The sequence below is a fragment of the Vulpes vulpes genome, unplaced genomic scaffold (genome assembly GCF_048418805.1).
Source record: "Vulpes vulpes isolate BD-2025 unplaced genomic scaffold, VulVul3 u000000697, whole genome shotgun sequence".
In the NCBI taxonomy this organism is placed as follows: domain Eukaryota; kingdom Metazoa; phylum Chordata; class Mammalia; order Carnivora; family Canidae; genus Vulpes; species Vulpes vulpes.
In genome coordinates this window covers 29374-47227 of record NW_027325814.1, presented here as the reverse complement: position 1 = coordinate 47227, position 17854 = coordinate 29374, and the positions used below count along the sequence as shown (strand labels likewise).

The 17854-nt window shown below is 58.1% G+C and overlaps 3 protein-coding genes across 3 annotated transcripts; 1 reads left to right on the top strand and 2 right to left on the bottom strand.

The window, feature by feature from the left end:
- The first annotated feature begins 1204 nt into the window (after positions 1-1204).
- Positions 1205-4167, top strand: CD63 (CD63 molecule). Its single transcript, XM_072746267.1, has 8 exons — positions 1205-1343; positions 1750-1825; positions 2609-2797; positions 2989-3063; positions 3166-3261; positions 3371-3511; positions 3743-3826; positions 3989-4167. The coding sequence occupies exons 2-8, from the start codon at positions 1760-1762 to the stop codon at positions 4052-4054; spliced, it is 717 nt and encodes a 238-aa protein (XP_072602368.1). The 5' UTR covers positions 1205-1343; positions 1750-1759; the 3' UTR covers positions 4055-4167.
- Positions 4168-5528: 1361 nt separating this feature from the next.
- RDH5 (retinol dehydrogenase 5) lies at positions 5529-9940 on the bottom strand. Its single transcript, XM_026002005.2, has 5 exons — positions 9638-9940; positions 8746-9072; positions 8262-8520; positions 6112-6275; positions 5529-5850 (listed from the first exon to the last, which is right to left on the bottom strand). The coding sequence occupies exons 2-5, from the start codon at positions 9053-9055 to the stop codon at positions 5627-5629; spliced, it is 957 nt and encodes a 318-aa protein (XP_025857790.1). The 5' UTR covers positions 9056-9072; positions 9638-9940; the 3' UTR covers positions 5529-5626.
- Positions 9941-10352: 412 nt separating this feature from the next.
- On the bottom strand, positions 10353-13513 carry BLOC1S1 (biogenesis of lysosomal organelles complex 1 subunit 1). Its single transcript, XM_026002006.2, has 4 exons — positions 13373-13513; positions 12946-13018; positions 10770-10902; positions 10353-10540 (listed from the first exon to the last, which is right to left on the bottom strand). The coding sequence occupies exons 1-4, from the start codon at positions 13431-13433 to the stop codon at positions 10430-10432; spliced, it is 378 nt and encodes a 125-aa protein (XP_025857791.1). The 5' UTR covers positions 13434-13513; the 3' UTR covers positions 10353-10429.
- Positions 13514-17854: the final 4341 nt, after the last annotated feature.

The following is a 17854-nucleotide window of genomic DNA, read 5'->3' as shown; positions in this document are numbered from 1 at the left end:
GCCCTCTCGGTTCCCGGGCGTCGACGGGGCTCCTCGGCTCCTCGCGGCCTGCCCGTGGGAGCGAGGAGCCAGGCCCCCAATGGGCTTGCTCAGCTTGCTGCAAGCTTGTGGCCCTGGAAACGGGTTCCCAGCGCGGCCCCCATCGCTTGCCTTTTGCTCTTGCAGTTTCTTGCCTCTTGGGGTATAGAAGAAGCGGTTGAGTCAGGACCTAAGACCCGACAGGGTAGGACCCGGCCGCGGAGCGCGGATTCTCGGGGGCACGTCCGGCCTGGGAGCCACGGCGCGCTGGAGGGGCAGCTGGGGGGCAGCTGGAGGCTGTAGCTGGAGGCCGCAGCTGGAGACCGCAGCTGGAGGCCACAGCTGGACTGGGCAGCTGGAGGCCACAGCTGGAGGGGGCAGCTGGAGGCCACAGCTGGAGGGGGCAGCTGGAGGCCACAGCTGGAGGGGCTGCTGGAGGGGATAGCTGGGAGGCAGCTGGAGGCCGTCCCCGGACGCTGCCCCCGTCCCTTCCCCCGCCGGGGCTGCGAGCTGCTGCCCGCGAGGCCGGGACGGGCACTTGCAGAAGGCAGAGGCCTGCCTGCACAGCCTCCCCAGACCGCGGCCGAGCCCGGCGCGCCGGGGGCACAGAGGCGTCAACCGCCCCTAGAGGGGGGCGCAGGCTCCGAGGGCCTCCCGCGGTGCTCAGCGCCCCCCACCCCCCGCAGCCCGGAGGCCGGGCCGGCACCCACAGGCGAGGCAGGGCGCCCGCTTCAAAGGTTGGGGGACTCCCGGGATGTGAGGCCAGGGACTTTCTGGAAGCTTTTTCCCGACCGCCCGCACCCGACACCAGGGAGCTCGCAGCGCCCTCTGCCGACGCGGGGCGGGGGCTTCAGCCGGGCCGGAGCAGGGCCGGGAGCCGGGCCGCGGCCGGGGGCGGGGGCGCCTCCCGAGCACCTCCCGTCGCGCGGCCCGGCCCGGCGGCTCGCAGCGTAACCCCGGCCCGGACCGCACGGAGTCGGGGGCCGCCGGTCCCGCCCTCCCAGCCCAGGGGCCCCGGGCCCCGCGGCCCAGCCCCGCCGCCTTCCGTCGCGGGGGGGCGCCTTCCGGGCAGGGGCCACGTGGCTCTGGCGGGCGGGGGGCTCGGCCCTCCCCTCGGCGGCCGGGTGACTCAAGCCGCAGCTGTTCCCGCGTCACGAGGGAGGCCGGCGGCCCGGGCGGAAGGGGGGCCGGGGCTGGAGCCGGGGCGGGGCCGCGGCGGGCGGGCGGGGCGCAGGCGGGGGGCGCCGCTAAAGAGCCCGGGGCGGCGGCGGCGGCGGCGGCGGCGGCGGCGGCGGGAGAGCGGAGCGCAGCGTCGGGGAGCCCAGGTGAGGCCGCGAGCCCGGCCTGCGTGCGTGCGGGGTCCGGGGTCCGGGGTCGCGGGCGGCCGCCCCCGCCGCGGCTCGGCCCGGAGCCCAGGGCCCGCCGCGCTCCCGAGCCCTCGCCACTTTGCAACTTCGCGAAGTTCCGGAGGCCCCGGCGGCGGCGGGCGGCGGCGGCGACCGTGCGCGGGGAGCCGGGAGCGCGGGGCCGGGGGCGGGGGCCCGGGGCGGGGGCGGGCTGCGGCCGGGAGGGCGCCCTGGGGCCGGGGCGGGGCCGGGCGGGCGGCGGTCGCCCCCGCCGCTCTCCGGCCTGGGAGGAGAGGGGGCTGGGGACGTGGCCCCGACCGCGGGTTTCCGGGTGGGAGGGGCCGGGAACGGGGGCCCCGCCGCCCCTCACCGGCGCCCCCCGCAGGCCCGCAGCCATGGCGGTGGAAGGAGGAATGAAGTGTGTCAAGTTCCTGCTCTACGTCCTGCTGCTGGCCTTCTGTGTGAGTGCGAAGGGGGCCCTGGGGCCCGGACGCGGGAGGACGAGCCGGGGGCCGCGGCGCGCCCACCGCCGCAGCCTTCGGGGACCTCCGAGGCGGTGCGGACCCAGGACGGACGGCGTGGGCGCGCCGCACCCTCCCCCTCGCCCCTTCTGGCCCTTCCTGTCCGGTGACCCAACCGCTGTGATACGGGCAGTGGGGCAACCGGCCAACGGCCGCCTGATGGCTATCGCCGCGGGGCCCCCTCTCCCCCGCACCCCGCCTGCCCTGCCCCTCACCCCCTCGTTCCCTGCTCCCCCGGGCTCCTGTCGGCTGCCGGGGGTGGGCAAGGCCTCTGCCCACCTGGGTTTGCTCCCGTCCTGGCCTCCCGGCCTCACACGCTGCTCTTTGTCCGGGGAGGGGCCCCACTCGTGCCTCTGCTTCTTGTCCCCTCCGCCCCGGGCCTAGTGGCCTGAGGAAGCCCGGTCACAACTGATGAGGGTAGGGCGGGCCGGGAGGCAGCGGCTGGGGCGTGCCTGGGCGCCCTAGAGGCCCGGAGGAAGTACCACTCTAGGTGAGGATAGGTGCCCTGGGGTCAGGGCTTTCTGGGACCTTCTCTGTTGGCATGTATTTGATCAAACTGTGGGGGCAGATACCGGTCGTCCTCCTTCCCTGCAATCCTTCCTGGAGGCGCGCGAATCGGTCTCCCTGGGGTGGAGCTACGCCTGCGCCTGGGCGTACCTGCTGCCCCCTGCGCCGAGGCCTGATGGCTGGTGGGCCCGGCCTAACCCTGACCTGTCCTCACAGGCCTGTGCGGTGGGGCTCATCGCCGTGGGTGTAGGGGCCCAGCTGGTCCTGAGTCAGACCATTGTCCAGGGGGCCACTCCTGGCTCCCTGTTGCCCGTGGTCATCATCGCAGTGGGCGCCTTCCTCTTCCTGGTGGCCTTTGTGGGCTGCTGTGGGGCCTGCAAGGAGAACTACTGTCTTATGATCACGGTGAGCCCGGTGTGGGGCCGCAGTGGGTGCCTGGGCCTGCTGGGAGGCGCTTCTAGGGAGGGGGGAATCCAGGGGCAAAGTGAGGCAGGTGGGGGAGGAGAACCTCTCTGAGTGGGCTAGAGGCCGGCTGGGCCACAGCAGGCCACTCTCACCGGGACTCCACACCTGACCCCTGTCTGCTGTGCCCGCAGTTTGCCATCTTCCTGTCTCTCATCATGCTGGTGGAGGTGGCCGCAGCCATCGCTGGCTATGTGTTTAGAGACAAGGTAAGCGGGGAGGAAGTGGAGGGCCCTGCCTCACAGGGCTGGCTGCTCTGGGACGCGCGTGCCCTAAAGTCTGACCCCCACGATGCTCTTTCCTGCTCTCAGGTGATGTCAGAGTTTAATAAGGACTTCCGGGAGCAGATGAAGAATTATCAGAAAAACAACCACACGGCTTCGATCCTGGACAGGATGCAGGAGGATGTGAGTGAGCTTGCTGGGAGCGGCTAGCGGGGAGGAAGAGTCTCATCTCCGTTTCGAAGGCGGAGGTTCAGGTAACAAGCCCCTGCCCTGCATTTCTCTCGTCCTGCAGTTTAAGTGCTGCGGGGCCGCTAACTACACAGACTGGCAGACCGTCTCTCTCATGCCCAAGGGCCAGGTCCCTGACTCCTGCTGCATCAATGTCACGAAGGACTGTGGGATTTCTTTCAACGTGAAGAATATCTACTCTGAGGTGGGGAAGCAGCTGAGATAGCAGGGGACTGGGAAAACTTGGGAAAGGTTTCTAGGGTTGAGAGGGCCCAGGGATGGAGGTGGAGAGGATTGGAGCCCTGGGATGCAGAGGGCATCCGGGAACGCTAGCAGTGGGGTGAACGGTGCAGAGCGGGGGAGAGTCAGATGGAGCAGGGGAGGTGGGTGGGAAGTTTCTGACTCCATTCTCGCTTGTGTGCCCACCGCCCTTTAGGGCTGCGTGGAGAAGATTGGGGGCTGGCTGAGAAGCAATGTGCTGGTGGTGGCTGCAGCAGCCCTGGGCATTGCCTTCGTGGAGGTGAGAGGCCCCCTTGGGACTCATTCTGGGGCATCTGGGCAATTGGGGCAGTGGGAGGAGGGTGCTGGGGAAGTCCTGGCCTGGGGCCCCTGGTTGTGTTTGGGGTCTCCTGAGTGGGCCTGGGATACTTTGCCTTTCTGACTCCTCTGTCTTTGCTTTTAGGTACTGGGAATTGTCTTCGCCTGCTGCCTCGTGAAGAGTATCCGAAGCGGCTATGAAGTCATGTAGGGGTCTGGTCTCTTCAGCCCCTTCATCTAAGGGAGTGGGATAGTACACTCCAGGTTTTTCAATTAAACGGATTATTTTTTCAGACTGAAAAAATAGTCTCAGTTTGTCTCGAAGAGTGATACTTTATCCTTTCCTGCTCACCCGTATTTGTTCTCTGGGACCTTGTTCTATATGCACCTTGGGAAAGAAAGGCTTATTTTTTTTGGGGGGGGGGCTGTTTAGGTAAGGTGGATTTCGCTAAAGGCATTGGTGGGCTGGCAAAGTGGGGACCTGGAGGAGGCTGGGGCCCAGTGCCCTCCCGGTCTCGTAGCCATGTGCTGCAACGTGCAGGAAGCCACCTCCTGCAAAAGTCAAAGGGATTCCCCCCAGAGGTACTACCTGGGAGAGGTGAGCCCAAACCTACATCTGTCCCCTCCTATTCTGGCCACCTCTGAGGGCCTAGCAACTCCCTCCAACAAAGGGGGCCTGGCTCCTTTGTGGGTGGTGAGAAGTTGTGTCCATCCTTCTTAGAGGACACTGTAGGGGCTCCTGGGTGGCTCAGTCGGTTGGGTGTCTGATTTTTTTTTTTTTTTAAGATTGTATGTATTTATTTATGAGAGACACACAGAGACAGAGGGGCAGAGAGAGAAAGAAGCAGGCTCCATGTGGGGAGCCTGATGCGGGACTCGATCCCGGGACTCCAGGATTAGGCCCTGGGCCAAAGGCAGGCGCTAAACTGCTGAGCCACCCAGGGATCCCCTGAGCTTCCGACTCTTAACTTTGACTCAGGTCAGGATCTCAGGGTTATTTGACTGAGCCCCATGCTGGGCTCCCCACTCAGTGGGGAGTCGGCTTGAGTTTTCTCTCCCTCTGCCCATCCCCTGCTGCTTGGACTCACTCTCAAATCTTAACAAAAAAAAAAAAAAAAACAAGGATAATTTAAGTGGGTATTGCCTTTTGTTTTTCCCCATGGAAACTACCCAGCCTTGCCCTGACCCCACTTTACAACCTTCCCTCCCTCCCAAGAAAAACAGGTAAGGCCACCGGCACTCCCAACAGTGAACTGAAAGGAAGTGAAACGTCCACCAGTGCCCTCTGATGGCCATTCTTCCAGGTGCAGCTCCAAAGAACGCCTGCAGACAGACGGTCAGAGGGGAGGGCAGATGCTCAGTGGTCGCTGGTTTTGCACGTACTAAACGGGCCAGAGACCCTGGGCAGGAAGTCAGCCTAAGGGGTAGCTCTCAAATGGGGCCAGTCTCTCACCAGGCAACTTCATTTCTGCCCACCTACGGTGTTTTCTTTTTCTTTTTTTTCTTTTTAATTTTTATTTATTTATGATAGTCACAGAGAGAGAGAGAGAGGCAGTGACACAGGCGGAGGGAGAAGCAGGCTCCATGCACCGGGAGCCCGATGTGGGACTCGATCCCCGGTCTCCAGGATCGCGCCCTGGGCCAAAGGCAGGCGCCAAACCGCTGCACCACCCAGGGATCCCCTCTTTTTCTTAACAATACACATTTATTGAGTGCTTATTTTGTGTGGGCCACCAGGCAGTACCAGAGTGGGGGCAGAAAATCTCTTGCTGGACAGCTGGATTCAGTAGACTGCCTGGGCAGGCTTGGGAAGGACCCAGGTGAGCACAGCATCCACCAGGCTGGCTGGCAGGTAGGAGGCTGGCAGCCAGAGCAGCTTGGCATCCCAGCCTGGGCTGTACCGGGTTCTGGGGTAACGAGCAGTCAGGGCATGTTCCAGGCACCTGCTCACCTTGGTCAGGTCTGGGTCACAGATCAGGCTCATGATGTGCTGCTGCACTTGCAAGTCTACATCCCAGGAGGTGGTTGTAATCAGTGTCCCTGCCCATTCCCGCCCATCTCAGGCCCCACCTTCTGGGTCCTGGAGCTGGTCCCCAGCAGTGAGAGGGATCCTTAGTCCCTCCCCAGTGTGGTAGGCAGGCCGGTTCCATAGTCTGAGTGTGCGGTGACATCCCTTTGACCCCCACCTTCTCCCAGCAGGCTGGTGTAGGAGGGCCTTTCTGACATTCTCCTTTCCCTTCACATACCTGTGTGGGCCCCGATACTCACACTTGGGGAGAAAGGCCTCCCCATAGTGGGCCTGTGTGCTGGGAGGTAGCCGTGCCCAGCACTCCTGCAGTGTGTTCTCCAAATGCTCCAGGTTTGTCACAGGGGTTCGGAAGAAGCCGGGCTCCACGATGGAGACTCGGACCCCAAAATGAGCCACATCCCGCCTGGATGGGGATAGAGGAAGGTTTCTGGGTTCTTGCCCTTATAGGAAAGGGACATGAGGCTGGGGGCTAAGATGGGAAAGCTATCACAGGCCAGGGACAGGGGTCCTGAAGGTGAAGGGGATCCCTGCTGTCCTCGGAGGGGGGCAAGTGACCAGTTATTTTTGAGGTTTTTTTTTCCCTTCATACTCTATGATCTAGAACAGAGATTAGTACCCTTCTTAAAGGGCCAGACAGTAAATATCTTTGGCAATGCAGGCCTAAAAAATTAGTAACAGGTAGGTACTTACATAACCATTTACAATGTAACCATTTAAAATGTAAACACCAGGTGCACCTGGGTGGCTCAGTACGCTGGGCATCCAACTCTTGACTTTGGCTTGGGTCGTGATCTCGGGGTCAAGGGATGGAGCCTTGCATGGACTTTCCTTGAGATTCTCTCTCCTCCCTCTGCCCCTCCCCCATGCGCACCCAGGCACATGCGGTCTCTCAAATAATCCTTAAAAAAAATACGTGGGCAGCCCGGGTGGCTCAGCAGTTTAGTACCGCCTTCAGCTCAGGGTGTGATCCTGGAGACCTGGGATCGAGTCCCACATCGGGCTCCCTGCAGGGAGCCTGCCTCTCCCTGTGTCTCTGCCTCTCTGTGTCTCTCAAGAATAAATTTAAAAAAAAAAAATGTAAACACCATTATTAGCTGGTAGGTGACTGGCCAGATTTGGCCTGAGACCGGTTTGCCAACTCCTGACCTAGAACCCCATTCCCTAGTCCTAGAACACAGGGTTGAGTCCTGAGTGCTCAACAGGAAGGGTGTAGACTGGTAATTGCTGGGGAGCCTGCAGAGACACATTCAACCCCCTTGACATGGATACAGAAATCCAAGTATGAAGCATGTGTTCATGATGTTGATAGGAAAGTTAAAAGGCCAAGGGATAGGGACAAAAGCACATGACTGAAATTCTTTGTTGAGTGATGGTGATGAAGGTAGGTTTCCTACAGAAGATGGGGTGGCTGGGGGGTACTTGCACTGTTCAAAATTCAGGCCCTGCTCCCGTGTGGTACTTGCCAAGAGTCTTTTGTGCTCATGGGACTTTGAACATTAATGTTTAAAGACGAAGGACAGGGGCACTTGGGTGGCTCAGCAGTTGAGCGTGGAGTCCCAGGACTGAGTCCTGCATCGTGCTCCACGAGGAGCACCTGCTTCTCCCTCTGCCTGTGTCCCTGACTCTTTCTCTGTCTCTCATGAATAAACAAACAAAATCTTAAAAAAAAATTTAAGAAAAAAAAAAAAAGATGAACGGCAGGAGAACATAAAGATGAGAGGCAAACAGACCTGGGAGTAAGTCCCAGCGCTTCCACCAACTAGTTGTGTGGTCATGGGTAAGTTACGTTACTCTGAGGATATTAATGCCTATCCCTTAGAGGGCTGCTGGGAGAAATGAGAAAAATGTTCTGTAAAGGTACTAGTTCATCACAAAAAAACAGTTATTAATAACACTAGGGGCACCTGGGTGGCTCAGTTGCTTAAGCATCTGGCTTTGGCTCAGGTCATGATCTCAGGGTCCTGGGATCCAGCCCTGGATCAGGCCTCCTGCTCAGCGGGGAGTCCACTTCTCCCTCTCCCTCTGCCCCTCCCCCTGTTGTGCACCCGCTCCCCTGCTCCCCCACCCTCTCTCTCAAAAAAAAAAAAAAAAATTACTAATAATGATAGCAGGGCTTCTTGGGGCATCTTCTATGTGCCGGGCTCTGTGGGGACCTTACAGGTACCTCATGTCACTCCCAGCACCCATGAAGCAGGTCTCCTCATCCAGATTTAGCAGATGGGGAATTAAACTGGGGTAAAGAGAAGTAACCTATCAAGGTCGCAAAGCTCCCATGAGAGGAGGCTGGGGTTGAACCCATGAAGTTGAGCCCTACGCTGTGTCCTCCTCAGCATCCCGCTACGCTGTTTCATCATCTCTGCAGGGCTGCCCAGGGCTCTGCACCCCTCACCTGAGGCTATCAGAGAAGGCCTCCAGGCCAAACTTGGAGACACAGTAGCCACCACCACTGGCTGCCAGGCGGCCCAGGACACTGCTGATGTTGACCACTCGGCCCCGGGCCTGCTGTAGGAGGGGCAGCAGGGCAAGGGTGACCCTGATGGGACCCAGCGTATTCACATTAAGCACCCGATGGAAATCATCCTGTGTGAGCCACGGGGTGGGCCCAATGATCCCTGCCACACCAGCGTTATTCACCAGACCAAAAAGCCCTGTGGAGAGAGGAGACACATACCATAGGGTGGGTAAGGCATTCTGACACAGAGAGAGAGGCGCAGAGGGAGAAAGCAGTAGCCTCCATGACGGGAAAACTCTAGTTTTCTGATGCTCTGTGTCCGGATCGTGTTCCTTCCCCACCCAGGCCCTCCAGGTTCCCATTGCCCCGTGACCGAGCACCCTGCACCACAGTCCTGGGCCCCCCCACCCCCACTACTCACCTGCTTCCCCGACATGTGTTTCCACCCACTTGGCTGCCCGCTGGACACTTTGGGGCTCAGTGACATCAAGCAGGGTGGTGTGGAGGCGGGAGGAGGCCACCCGCTGTAGGTCCTCTGCCCCTGCGGGGGTCAGGCAGCTGGCCAGGACTCGGAAGCCTCTCTGGTCCAGTCTCAGTGCCAGAAGCCGCCCGAAGCCTGAGTCACAGCCGGTGATGAAGACGAAAGCATCGCTGGCAGGCAGGCTCTGCTGGTCCCTGAGCCACCACAGCACTGCCCAGAGCAAGACTCCCAGCAGCAGAGGCAGCCACATGGCGGAGCCCGAGTGACCTGCAGGTGGCAGCCGAGGCTCTTAACTCCTTGCCCCTAACAGCCTCCCCAGCTGGAGGTCTGATCTGAGCAGACTGAGAAATTACCTGCCTGGTAGGTAACCGGCAAACGATGTCTCACCTAAGCAAAGCTCAGCTCTAGGCAGACCCCGAGTGTGTGGCGACCTTAACTAAAGCCAGAGTCGCCAGGGCCTGTGTGCAGACGTGCTGCACAGGAGCAGAGGAACCTGGTTTGCTGTCTCCCCTCCCTGCTAAGCCAGAGGCATCTAGACTCTAAATGTAAACCGGGCCTTCTCTTTGGAAACACGTACAGGGCAAAGAGCCCTGCACCTTAGTCCTGCTGGCTCCAAACTTACTGCGTGATGCTGAGTATCTCATTGCGAGTCTCAACCTGTTTTCTATTCTAGCAGCGGGGCTGACACCCACCATGGCCCCCCTGGAAGCTGTGCAGGGTCAAGGGGAGAGCGTGTGAGGAAGCACATGAAAAGCTTACAGCTTTGAATTATCAATCGGTGCGATCCCAGGAGAGCCCCCTCAGAGCCCCCGGCTCCCAGTGTCCTGCTTACCTCCCGAGGAGAGCTAGCAGGCAGGACGGTGCCTGAAGCTCCTTCTTTTGCTTCGTTGATAGACTTTGCTCCCAGTCTTTCCGGGCTTCCACGCTAGCTACAGCTAATGCCAAAGTCCGCAGCGGGTGGCCTGGGTCCCAGAAGTATTAAGTGTACGTGGGGGGGTGGGGGTGGGAGGAGGAGCCAGGGAAGCTGGAGCCTGGCAGCTGAAGCCCAGGCTTGGCGCAGGCCAGGCGTGCCCAGGCCCCCTTCCTGGCTGTCTCTTCTAGTCGGGTGCCCGACTGCTTCTGTCATGGACTACCAGGAGGAGGGATATGTCAAGGACGGCGGGTGCCCCCTCTGTTGGTGACCTTGGCCCAGTCACTCCTCCTTCCGAGCCCCGAAGTGCCCCCATGCCCAAGAATTAATCTCCAACCTGGTCCAGACTCATGACACTGCTTAGCACCAGGCCGGGAGAGGGCGCGAGCACGTGGAGTGGCAGAGAGCCAGAGCCAGGACCACGCCTGCCTCCTGTCATGTTTCTGCTCTGCAGGAAACTTCCACCCTCTGCCTACCCAGCATGCACCTGCCCCAGGCCTGAAGAGAAAAAGAGGGGTGCAAGCTAGTTCCACCCTTTACCCAAAAGGTAACTGTCACTTGGGTAAACAGTCTTCGAATCTTCCACTCCTGCCTACCCTGCTGGTCTAGCAGAGCTTTGAAACACACCACAAAGAAATGGGGGCTTGTGTTTTATTCTTGACCTATCAGCTTCCCCCAGGTAGGAGGGACGGGGTGGGGGGAAGGGAAGAGGAGCTAGGAGGGGGCGGACTGTAGCTGCCCTTTGTACACATATTCCAGTGCGGTGGCAATGGTGCGCATGTCCAGCTCGATGCTCCGAGCCCAGTTCTCCACATCCCCGATTTCCTGGGAAGGGGAAGAGGTAGGAGGCTGGGAATCAGGGTGGGTAGAGTGAGGTTCTAAGGAGGCAGATCTGTCCCCTAGAAAGGGCTTTGCCTGAACCCACCAACTACTTTTATCTCTCTAGCTCCTTTGACACAGATAGCATTTCTGGGAACCATCCCCAGTTCCTTTTTAACCTGAAGCCTGAGCTGACCTGACTGGAAGCAGGGGCCCAGGATGGAGCATGGCCCACCTTGAGTGCCTGATTGAAGTTCTCCACCATCCCGATCCACTGGCCTGTCTGCTTGGCAAACTGGGCGGCCTGGACCTGTAGGGTCTTCACCTCATGGTCCAGCTTTCTCTGGTTCATGTAGGCCTGGGCCACACTAGACGTTGGAAGAGGGATGAGATCAACTCACCAGCTGGTGGGGAGTGGTCTCCAGGACTAATATTCCACTGCAAGGGTGGGAGGGCAGCCAGAAGCCTGGATGGGGAGAACCTCATGATTTTGGCCATTCTTGAGGGTGATGCAAATGACTGCTGTACATGCAAATGAACCAGCTTCTTCCTCCCACTCCCAGGATTCCCAGGAGAGCCTCGCTGGGAACTGACCGAAAACTTACCATCTCCTACCCCCCAAAGGAACTCTTACAGCTGGGTGAGAGAAGGGAGAATAAACCTGGTGGGAATATCCCTGGGGAAGAAGCTGGGAGAGTAGAGGGGGTGCAGAGAAGCTGGGGAAATCCAGCAGCAGGGCTACATCTGGCAGTGCTTGGAAGCCTAGGGATCTGTGCAAGAGGTTGGGAAGGGAAATTGGGCCTCTCCCTGAATCTGGGGTGGGATGGGAGAGCACCCCCCTCCCCAGGAACTCAGGGTCAAGAGGAGATATCCCAAGGGCTGCTTCTTGGCTCTCTCAGACTCTCAGTGCTTTTTTTGCCCACACAGATGAGCGAACACACACACACACACTCTCTCTCTCCCTCCCTCTCTTCCTTCTATTCTAGGCAGTTTTTTTTCTCCTCAATCAAGGTAGGCTGCAGTTACCATTATTGCCATGAGACTGCTATCCCCGGAGCCCTGCCCCGTCCCCCTTCCCCCAATCTCCTCATCCCACAACTATTGTCTCATTGGTTGATGGGTCTTTCACTCCCTATCCTAAAGCTCTAGGTCATCTGGGGGACTCCACATCCGGTGCCCACCCACCCCCACCCTGGAATCTGTGGGGGTGGGAGGGGGCAAGGAGTTGGCGTGGGTGAAGAGAATGGGAAGGACACCTGACAGGGGCCGAGATAGACTGAGCCTTTGTTTTTCTTTCCAGGGAATGAGAGGACTCGTGGGCAGCAACACAAAACCCTTTCTAATCTGGCTTTGGCTTAGCTGAGAGGAGTGGCCGGCCCCTAGCAAAGGAAGAGCAGAGGGAGAGGTCTGGGCCAGTCTCACAGCAGAGCCCAGGAGGTGCCCATGTGGGAGGGAGGAAAAGGGGGCAGACCCCGTCCTTCCTCCTTGGGAGACAGCAGGGGGTAGCGTAGGGAGCTGAAACAGTAATAGCAAAGGGCTCCTAACGCTTTAAGAGATTCCCCTGGGAGTTCCTAAAATCCTAGTTTTCCTGTGGACCTCCCTCTTTCACACCGAGTAACGGGAGAAGTCTGGAGGGGAGGGAGATCAGAGGCCCCAACCACAGCCTTCTTGTCCCCTAATCATCCCCAGAGATGAGTAATGAAGAGGACAGTGCCTGCATGGCTCACTTGGGTGACTCAGTTTCTGGATGCACAACCAAGCCATTCTGCTTGATCTGGGGTGGAAGGCATCGTGCCGCCCCTTTCCTTCCCATCACCATCTACCTCAGCACTCTTCTGGGTCCCTCACGGTCAAGAGACAATAGTCTTTGCTCCTTCCCAGGTCTTCCGCTGTTACTGGCATTGGCACATAGGACTGGGGGCGGGGGGTCTCGGGAGCCCCGGAAGGAAGGGAGCAGACAGCCTGGCTGTGCCACAGCTCCTGGCGTCGGTTCTGCCCTCACCCTCGCCAGCTGTGCCATCTCTTTCCTGCCAGCTGCACCCTGGGCCTACCAGAGGGTGGGAGGTGAAGGAGAAGGTGGCAAGTTCTGGTGCAGGAGGGAGAGTGCCCTCCTGCCGACGTGACAGCTGGACTGGGAGGGGGAGGGGAGGGGGGCAGATGGCATGAGGTTGTGAGCACCAGGGAGGTCCCTGTGGGGAGGGGCAAGCTGGCTGCCTCTCCAGCCGCTGCGGCTGCTCTGGTGCTTGGACCTGAGAGGTCAGGGCGGCCTCAAGCTCTTCCCGTACAGCCGGCGGGGTGGGGGGAGGGGGGAGGGGGGAGGGGGGAGGGGGGAGGGGAGGGCGGGGCGGGGCCGGCCTGGGGCGCAGTGTGACCGCCAGGCCGCGGCGCCCGGCTCGTAGGGGCGGTCGTACCCCACATTGAGGTGATCCACCAGCGCTTCCGTGAGGCAGGTCGCTGCGGCGATGGCCTCCCGCCTCCTCTTCTCTGGCAGCGGGGAAAGGGTTCGAGGGGAGACTCGGTTGCCGGAAGGGCGGCGCCGGCTCGGCCGGGGTGGCAGCCCCCAGCTCCCCCGCGGCCTCGCAGCCCGGCCGGGTCCCGCCCGCAGTCCCGCGCCCCCGGGCCGACGGCCCCTCCGTCACCGGCGTCCTCCCCGCGCTCGGGCCGGGGCTCCGGGGCCGACAGGCACCGCGCGGGGCCGTTCCCGCGGGCGGACGACGCGTCGTCCGCGGACAGCGCCCCCACCCGCCCGCGGCGCCCAGGCCCGGCCGCTACTCGAGGCCCAGGCTCCACGCCGAGGCCAGGCCGCGGGGACAGGAGGGCGGGCGGCCGGCGGCTCACCCTGCAGCTCCTTGCGTTCGCTCTGCTTGGCCTGGTGCTCCCTCAGCAGGCGCGACAGCATGGCGGCGGCGGCGATGGCGGCGGTGGCGGCGGCGGTCACGTGGCCGCCCCGTCACGTGAGGCCCGGGGGCGGGGCGGCGGCTCCCGGCGGCGGAGCGGGCGGGGCTGCGCTCGGCTGGCTGTCGGGGGCGCGGCTGGGGGAGCGTCGGAGAAGTCGCTCTCCGGCCTCCTGGCGGCCTCGCGGGCCGAGCGTGCGGGGTCTGATCCCAGCTCTGTCCTTTTGTGGTCAGGGAATGCGAGCCCTTTCGGTCTTACCAGAAGAGTAAGTGCTGCTGTCACAGTAAAAGGTAAAGCATGTAACACGTCCCCGAACTGAAGACAGATGATGCCAGGACTAACTCCAACCAGCAACAATTACAAGCCTCCCCAACGCATCCTTGCTGTTGCCGCAGCCTCTCGGTGCACCGCGCGCCAACGTGCCGAGACTCTGGGCAGGTGCTCTGCATTTTGGTTTTCTCCCTAGTAGAATAAGGGGATTGAGTTAAATCAGTAGTTCTCAGCTCTGGCTAACCATTAGAACCACCTGGGGATGTTTTTAAAAATGCCCCAGTAACTAGATCTCTAAGGAGGGGAGCCCAAGTATTTTTAAAAAGTTGTCCAACTAATTCTAGCAGGCATGTCACGTTGAGAATCCCTGGGCTAAACCATGTCTAAGGCTGTTTTCAACCTTGGCATTCTCTCATTTTCGGTTGAAATCACTGTGGGATTCGGTTACATAGTAGAAAAGTGGCTTCGTGACACAGGCAAAGAGAAGTGGGTGCTGATTTAGAATACACCATTCTTGAATTTTTCTGAGAAAGAGCTGAAGATTACTGATTGACTGACTCATTCACCCATTTGCAGAGTAGCACCTTAAATCCGGGGAGGTGTGTAACCGCGAAAAGATCAGTGAATGAAATGGTTAAGTGGTAGCATAAAGCAGAACATTAAATGTCACCAAGATAAGAATTCTGAATAAAAATGTTGGATACTGCATACGTATGTGTTTATGCTTAAACGTGTACTATAACTTATTTTTCAAATATTTCCTGAGTACTCACCATGGGTCCCCTTACATGTATTAACTCCTTTAATCCCCAGAACTGTTGTCTTCAACTTTCAGATGAAGAATCTGAGGTACAGAACAGTTAAGTAGTAGAGCTGTTAAGTGGTAGAGCTGGGATACAAATCCAGGCTATTTGACTCCAGAGCCTGAGTGTAACCACTTTATCTGCTGCATAAGCACGGGCAAGACCCCAGGAGGGGAGGCTCTGTCTCTTGTCACTGTGCCCTTCTAGCCTGTGGGCACAGCTGAAGGGAATCCTGGCAGGGGAGGAGTGTTTGGGAAGAGGCTCCCTCCAGTGAGGGGCTGATCAATAGAAGGGGGAAGAGTGAGAGCATCACCAGGCAGCCTAGTCCAGTCCTCCCCCCAACCTCCGCTTGGCTCCAGCTTCCAACTGCAGTGAGCAAGCAAAATAGAAGCTTACTGGAAGGTGCTCAGTGCCTCCCTCCCAGAGCTGTGGGGCCTGGGAGGAAAGAGCCGGGGTTGGAGGGGGTTACTAGGGAATGTGAAACAGAGGGCAGGGGCTAATGAGGGGGGTTGGTGTTGGGGGTTTCAGGGGTGAGTTTGTGAATGTTAAGATTAGTCTGATTCAGGGAGGGTGCCAGCCCATCCTGTGTTACTCTCACCCCCCTGGCACACATGGCTTGATGTTTTCATGATCAGTAGAGAGACTGCCAGGACTCTGCAGACATCAGCTCCGCCCCCCTCTCCGCACACTGGCTGTTCCTTTGCCCTGGAGCTGGGCAGAGGACAGGGGAACCTGAATCTGGGGACCCCACCCCCGATCTCTCCAGGGTCCTCCTCTGGGTGCTCTTTATCTAGGCGTTTGCTGCTCACTGTGTAATTTCAGTTTCTGCTGAGTTGAAGCTCAGCTCCCCACCCGACTTTGGTTGAGATGGACACAAGCTTCATGGATCTCTGAAGAATGACTCTTGACATTTGAAATCTTTCTGCCCACATCTCCTTACACTTTCCCACCCAGATTATTTTTTCTTAGAATGAATGAATGCAACTCCACGTTCCCCACCTCACCCCTCCTCCCCATTTCCTTATTCTTTTGAGTTTCTTTCTGAGTTAGCTTTAGTTAATAAGCCCTGGGCCAAACATTAGGACCGGAAGCTGCTGAGTCGTTAAGGGTTGGGTGAGGACTGAAGGAGAACATGTAGAGAGTGGAGAAGGCTTCTCACACTGGGAAGTCTGGCTGGGTTTCAAGAGGGGGGTGCTGTTGGTGGTGTGGCCAAGTTCCAAATGTTGGCCTGAAGCCAGTGCTCAAAGAAAAGGGGCCCTCAAGACAGTCTAAATGGCTCCCTGTGGGAAGTAACCTCCCAGTCCTTCACAAAATGCATGGGTTTCCCTTGGATCCTCAAAGATGAGAGCAGTCAAGTCATTTCCCCAGCGTCTGCTCTCAATCAGCTTTATATTTTTTCTCTCCCAGCCACTCTCAGAGTTCAAGCTTTGGCTACAGCCAGAATTCAGAGGCAGGCAGAAGGATTCCAGTGCTGGAGGGGTGGGTGGGGTGAGAAAGCCCTCGTGTTTTGTGTGTTGGGGAGGAAGAGGCTGACCCTGGGACATATGCTCCACAGTTCTGCTGCCAGATGAGGTGGAGGGAGAAGTTAACCCTGCAGTGTGTTCTGGAAGTGTTTGCTTGTAAGCTAGAGGCAGCAGCTGGAAAATGTGTAATCCGGGGAAGCTGAAAAACAGGGAACACAGATGGAGGCAAAGAAAGCTGTTAGAGGGGGAAAGGGCTAGAGAAAGCCTCAGCTTCCACTCAGGCCCGAAGCCTTTGCTGGACCTGGACATTAATCAGTTTTTAAAATTATTTTGAAATAGCTATAGACTCAGAGGAAGTTGCAAAAAATAATACATGAAGTCCTATGTACCCTTCACTCAGCTTCCCTCACTGGTGACATCTTCCATAACTGTAGCACAATATCAAAACAGGAAGCTGACATACACACACTTTTAACTAGCTTACAGGCCTTATTCAGTTTTCTTACCTTTTTTTTTTTTTTTTTAATTTTTATTTACTTATGATAGTCACAGAGAGAGAGAGAAAGAGAGGCAGAGACACAGGCAGAGGGAGAAGCAGGCTCCATGCACCAGGAGCCCGATATGGGATTCGATCCCCGGTCTCCAGGATCGCGCCCCGGGCCAAAGGCAGGCACCAAACCGCTGCGCCACCCAGGGATCCCCTTTCTTACCTTTTTTTAAAAATTTTTTTATTTATTTATGATAGTCATAGAGAGAGAGAGAGGCAGAGACACAGGCAGAGGGAGAAGCAGGCTCCATGCACCAGGAGCCCTATGTGGGATTCGATCCCGGGTCTCCGGGATTGCGCCCTGGGCCAAAGGCAGGCGCCAAACCATTGCGCCACCCAGGGATCCCCTTATTCAGTTTTCATCAGTGTTTACGTGCATTCACGTGTGTAAGTGTGTGTATGTGTGTGTAGCTCTATGCAATTTTATCCCTTTTGCAAGTGTATAGACTTGAAAACCTACCACCAAAATCAAGACACACATCTCTTCATCACCACAAAGGAGCTTTCTTTTTTGGGTATGTATGTATGTATTTTATTTGTTAAAGATTATTTATTTATTAGAGAGCACAAGCTGGGAGAAAAGCATAGGGAGAGGGAGAGGGAGAAGCAAACTCCCCGCTGAGCAGGGAGCCCAGTGTGTGGCTGGATCCCAGGACCCCAGGATCATGACCTTAGCTGAGGGCAGATGCTTAACCTACTGAGCCACCCAGGCCCCCCTGTTTATTTATTTTTTGAAGTATAATTAACACACCATGTTATGTTAGCACGGTGTAACGTGCTATCTTTTTATATTCACCTCCTCCCATCCCTGTCCCCTGACAATCACTAATCTGTTTGTCATCTCTATAGTTTTAATTGGCTTTAATTTCATGAATTTTCAAACTCTTAACTCAAATACAAGAAGTTCTCTGGCAGGTTGCTTATTCAAACATTGAGCTTCCTTCATTCTCCAGATCCCTCTAGCTTCTTCATTCCGTGGCCCCCCTTCTTCTACAACATTGTGCCCCACTCCAACAATCTGGTCTCATTCCTCCTTTAGGGAAAATTGACATGTCTAAATTTATTAGGCTGGGCTAGGACTCTTGCACTCCCCCCGTCGCCCTCCTTTGCCCCACTATTTATAGCCAGGCTAATTTTGGGAGTCTCTCTCTCTCTCTCTCTCTCTCTCTCTCTCTCTCTCTCTCCCGCTCCTTCCTCCTGTGGTGGGTGAGATGACTTCTCAAATATTTGGGCAGAGGAGGTCAGAAGCAGATTCTTGGCATCTGATTTCAGCCTTGGATTTAGCAGGAGCCAGCGGGATGGCGATGAAGGGAGGCAGAAACTGCAGGTGCAGAGAGGAAGG

Excerpts from the sequence above, each read along its gene's own strand:
- RDH5 (XM_026002005.2), bottom strand. The coding sequence starts at position 9,055 with ATGTGGCTGCCTCTGCTGCTGGGAGTCTTGCTCTGGGCAGTGCTGTGG. Across the intron at positions 8,521-8,745 it reads AACACATGTCGGGGAAGCAG|GGCTTTTTGGTCTGGTGAAT; the intron begins GTGAGTAGTGGG and ends CTCTCTCCACAG. Across the intron at positions 6,276-8,261 it reads GCCTTCTCTGATAGCCTCAG|GCGGGATGTGGCTCATTTTG; the intron begins GTGAGGGGTGCA and ends ATCCCCATCCAG.
- BLOC1S1 (XM_026002006.2), bottom strand. The coding sequence starts at position 13,433 with ATGCTGTCGCGCCTGCTGAGGGAGCACCAGGCCAAGCAGAGCGAACGC. Across the intron at positions 10,903-12,945 it reads GTGGATCACCTCAATGTGGG|TGTGGCCCAGGCCTACATGA; the intron begins GTACGACCGCCC and ends TCCAACGTCTAG. Across the intron at positions 10,541-10,769 it reads ACTTCAATCAGGCACTCAAG|GAAATCGGGGATGTGGAGAA; the intron begins GTGGGCCATGCT and ends TCCCCTTCCCAG.
- CD63 (XM_072746267.1), top strand. The coding sequence starts at position 1,760 with ATGGCGGTGGAAGGAGGAATGAAGTGTGTCAAGTTCCTGCTCTACGTC. Across the intron at positions 1,826-2,608 it reads TCCTGCTGCTGGCCTTCTGT|GCCTGTGCGGTGGGGCTCAT; the intron begins GTGAGTGCGAAG and ends CTGTCCTCACAG. Across the intron at positions 3,512-3,742 it reads TGAAGAATATCTACTCTGAG|GGCTGCGTGGAGAAGATTGG; the intron begins GTGGGGAAGCAG and ends ACCGCCCTTTAG.